General features: G+C 28.4%; 2 protein-coding genes across 2 annotated transcripts in view; one reads left to right on the top strand and one right to left on the bottom strand.

Moving 5' to 3' along the window:
* LOAG_16444 (GABA neurotransmitter transporter-1A) overlaps positions 1 to 1016 on the bottom strand; it is a gene marked incomplete at both ends in the record, with an annotated part of 5568 nt that extends 4552 nt beyond the window's left edge. Inside the window, 2 exons of the mRNA XM_020449096.1 lie at positions 146 to 276; positions 878 to 1016. Of these exons, the coding sequence (XP_020307469.1) occupies positions 146 to 276; positions 878 to 1016 (270 nt within the window). The remainder of the gene's footprint in view (positions 1 to 145; positions 277 to 877) is intronic.
* Positions 1017 to 2333: 1317 nt separating this feature from the next.
* On the top strand, positions 2334 to 4532 carry LOAG_09224 (hypothetical protein; the record flags this gene model as incomplete). The annotated part of the gene is made up of 2 exons (XM_003144752.1): positions 2334 to 2564; positions 4314 to 4532. 2 exons carry the CDS (start codon positions 2334 to 2336, stop codon positions 4530 to 4532), a joined length of 450 nt encoding a protein of 149 aa, XP_003144800.1.

The raw sequence follows: 4532 nt of genomic DNA, 5'->3' as shown, positions 1-4532 counted from the left end.
ACTTAGAACTACAATGTAATAAATGTTGAGCCAAAATGCCATCACGGCAGCGGCTATTCCAACACCCTTTAAAATGTGACATATTAAAATTATGCATTGAACTTAAAAATCCACAGAGATTTCAGAATAAAGATAAAATGATTACTTTGAAAATTGGACAAATTTTGAACATTCCAAGTCCACCAATACTCAATAGCTGTCCCCATGTTGTCTCCAATATGAAAAGAGGTGCTCCACAAAATATAAGTGATATCACATAAGGTATTAGGAATGCTCCTATAAAGATCAAAATTTAAAAAAAAAAAAGAAACAAAAAACAAATTTTTTGTCAGTGCGATTTTTTATCAGTGGGCAATTGTGATTGTTATTAGTTATTTTAAGTGTAGTAGTACAAGAAAAAATAAATAAATAAATACTCTTTATCTTATAATTGAAAAGTTGAATTGATAAGGATACTGATCATTTGATTTATCTCTCTCTTTTTTTCCCCCCGTTTAACTAGCAGTAAACAAGAACAAGCAGAATTTTGGGATCGTTTCATTTTCCTTAACATTCTTGGCGGATGATTAATTTGCTTGATTGATGACACACCTTGATTGATGATATTTTGCAGCAATTTAAATTCCTCATTACTTACAAAATTATTGCTGATCTTTTTTTATATGAACTTTATCTGTCTGATTTGATAAAGCAGATCCCATTGATTTGATGCTTCATAGGACAACTGAATCTCACAACCTATCAATCCCATACAAGCGATTATCAACTGTGCTAATGACAATGAACTTGAATTTTAATTAACTTCAGGAGATATAATAGTCATGATAAAATGTAATAGTAAAATTTGAATGGTACGATACATGGAAAAACAACGAACCTCCACCATTTTGATAGCATAAATAGGGAAATCGCCAAACATTACCAAGACCAATGGCATATCCAATACAGGACATTATGAAATCGGCCGAGGAGGACCATTGTTCCCTTGGCAGTAATGAATTATACTGTTGATCCATAGAGTTATCGTCTTTCCGGATCACTATTATCACTGCTTGAAAGCTATCATCGTTTGACACTGTAATGAATGATGATCTCTTTGTTCAACTGAACTTTTTCCGTCAGCTAACTGCTTCAAAATAGTAGCACATGCTTACTTCAAAGCTTATTTTACTAATTCAAAAATGCCGCAAATTATTAATTAAAGAGCCAAATTTCTCTAACAAAGCAAAGTTCTTTTTAACTTTTTTGAAAAAATGTGAATATCATCATTTAACAATTTATTTCATTCTTTTAGAAGCAACAAAATTTCATCCTTGCTTTTTTTTGAAATCTTGAAATCAGTTGTTATTAATTATAAAAGGAAAAATGATTTATTTGTTTATTTGTACGAAAAAGGAATGAAAGGAAAAAACAAATAAATAATACTTTAAAGAGCAAAAGGATTTCTTTTTTCATAATTCCAACCGCAGGAAATTATTGAGAAATTATAATAAGAGGAAGAGGGGGGAAAAAAAACGAAAAAACGAGGTTATTCATTGTTTAGTAAAATTTAAATTAAGAATGAATTGAAAAAGCAAAAGTTCGATTTATTTTTAGATTTCAAAATCTATGAATTGATAACTCTTCCATTTTCTCTGATTTGATAGTTTTACAATTTCTTATTAAAAATCGGGAAGACATATATGAAAACATTCAATTGAATGGACTGAGTTGATATCTCTTCCATTTTCTCTGAAGAACAAACCTCTGAAGAGAAAAGGAAGAAGCACTTACAATCTAAAATTCTCCTGAATGCATAATTAGTAAAAAATTTTTTCTAATTACCATAAAATGGCTTTGCAAAATTAATTGATAATTACCCAAATTTTCGATAGAACTTCTTTTCATTTCACCGTTTAATTTCAATTCCTTTTTTTTTTTTTTTTTTCTTAAAAGAAAGTATTTCTCATAACTTCATAGACATAATGCTTTCTAGACACTAATTTTCGATATCGTTGCCATATCATAAGAAGAGCGGTAAGTACACCATCTTATGCTATTAAAAGTAAAAAATCATTTGAATTCCTTTCAAACTTTCCTCTCAAACTTGATTTCTTCTTGATTTTTGCGAATTTCCTCCTACTCCTTTTATTATTTATTTATGAAAGTGATCGTTAGACATTCCGGATTACAAAATTTATTGTGATTTAAGGAAACAAAAAATTTAATATTTTCAATACTTGAATCAATAAAAAAAAGAAGGGAACAAATTGTCATGAATCAACTCTTATGACCGTATTCTTAGCAAAAACATTTCCCGATGGAAATGCTTCATAACAAATCCAAGAAATGGAATGACTGAAAAATTGGAGTATTGCGATGAATGCTTTCCTGATAAGGAGAAATCAAAAAAAAAAAATGATAAGCCATATAGCAAAATGCTCATTCTAATCTATCCTATCTTCTTCAATTTCAAATCAATTCGCAAAGAAATAAAGAATTGGAAGGAAGAGGTAAATGAACAAGTTGAAAATTTGCAAATTTTACCAACAATTTCTGGGATCGAAAAATGTCGGAAGAAAAAAGTCAGTAGGAAATAGAAAATGGTCGTAATTGAGTGAAAAAATCACCTGTAGATTGAAATAACATGGATTCACCTGTAAACTGAAATGATGACATACCTCATTTCATCTTGTATTTTTATGACTAATTATTATTTCATTTTGAAAGATGAAAAAGAAACTGCTGGAAATATGAGGGATTTTTTAAAAAAGAAAAAAAACTTTCTCTTTGACATATGTTCATTCACATTCAATGAGTAAGTTTACTATTTTGTTTTGTTTCGTTTTTTTTTTTTCGTAAAAAGCATATTTTTCAAAGCAATTTCGTTATCTTCAACGTAATGATAAGAACGGCTAATACAAACAATCATTGTTATCAAATTTCATAACACTAATTAATTCGAAGGGAAAAAAGCTTTCTTTTTAGGTTATTATTTGAAAAAAAGCAAAGAAGAATTTCCATCTGGCACTAATTATCACAAAATATCCCCTAACTTTTCAAAATTTTTCAAAAGCAAATTTTTTAGAATTTTGACTTAAAATTATTTATTGAACTCAAATGCTCAAACAATTTGATAAAATTATTTTCGGAAAGCAATTTCAGTTCAATCCAATAAAATTGATTAATTCATCTAAGTAAGTCTAATTTTTATAATTTATCAAAAACTGGAAATTTCTTGCATAATAAACTATGGTAAATGCATTGATATCATTCTAATGATATGACACTCATTTAAATGAACAAGTTTTATCATACTGTATAATACAAATGCTTTTATGATAACAATTTATTTCAATATTTAAGTTAAAAATATTTTTGATTAAAACCTTAAAAATGCGAGAAAAAGAAAAAAACTAATAAACCATTGATTCTATAAGAAATTTTATGAGTTATTACATTTTTAACGACGTTTACAAAAATTATTCAGCAATTTTAAAGGAAAAAAAATCCTTGAAAAGTTTAATTTATGGAGTATTAAGTACCACTAAAGTACACACTTGCAAATCAAAAGGAAAAAAAAAAGGAAGGAAAACGATGAGGTAAGGAAGGAAAAGAGGAACGAGTGAATTCAAGGATAGAAAAAAAAAAAAAAGAAGTTAATGCTAAAATGAATGTCTATCTGATGTTGGATAAAAATTGTTTGAAGGATGTTTGGTAGATTGGGAGGGTAGCGGAAAAAGTAGGAGAGGGGGACGAAAGAAGGCTTGAAATTAAATGAAGTTGAAGTTCTATTTTGAAAGTACTGATTATTGTTTCGTGTAACCCACAAAAAGAGCACTGCAGAAGATTTGAATGAGGTCCCATCCTGCTTTGATGACATCTTTGCTTTTCAAATAACACTTCAAAGGCATATTTTACTCATTCCTTCCGTGCTTTCCTTCTAGTAGTTTTATTCCTTTTGGCCAACGAGACCAACGATGAAGACTTACATATTGGCATAATTTGACACTTTCGGAATACTGAATTGTTCGAAAAACTTGATGAAATTTTGATGAATATGTCAAGTAATGCAAGCTGAATTTCTTGAAAATTAGAAAAAAAGTGAAAATACAGCAAAAAATGAGTGTAACATAATATTTTGTTTAAACAAATTAAAGAAATTATCAAAAATTGGTAATTTTAAGGGAAAATAAAAGATGGGTTTGGCACACATTTTGCAAACTTGCAGATAAACTCGATTATTGTTCCATTCAAACAGTTTTTAGCAAATTTTAGATTGCAAATTGGACATTCGAGAATTTCCATTCAATTATGATACTGAGAATTTTCAGTTATCGCCATTATTGTCACCATTGTCATCATCATTATCATCATCATCATCATCGTTACCACCACTAATTATTATAACTATTAATAGTTCTATCTATTATCATCACTATCATTACAACCTTAACATACATTTTTCATTCATTTTTATTGTGACATATCTGTCAATCGGATGGTTCAAAAAAATTCTTCAAATTAAAGTTTTTAAATACCTTTTTATTTGA

Source organism: Loa loa (genome assembly GCF_000183805.2).
Source record: "Loa loa unplaced genomic scaffold supercont3.3, whole genome shotgun sequence".
Lineage (NCBI taxonomy): Eukaryota > Metazoa > Nematoda > Chromadorea > Rhabditida > Onchocercidae > Loa > Loa loa.
This window is presented reverse-complemented; position numbering and strand designations above follow the sequence as displayed.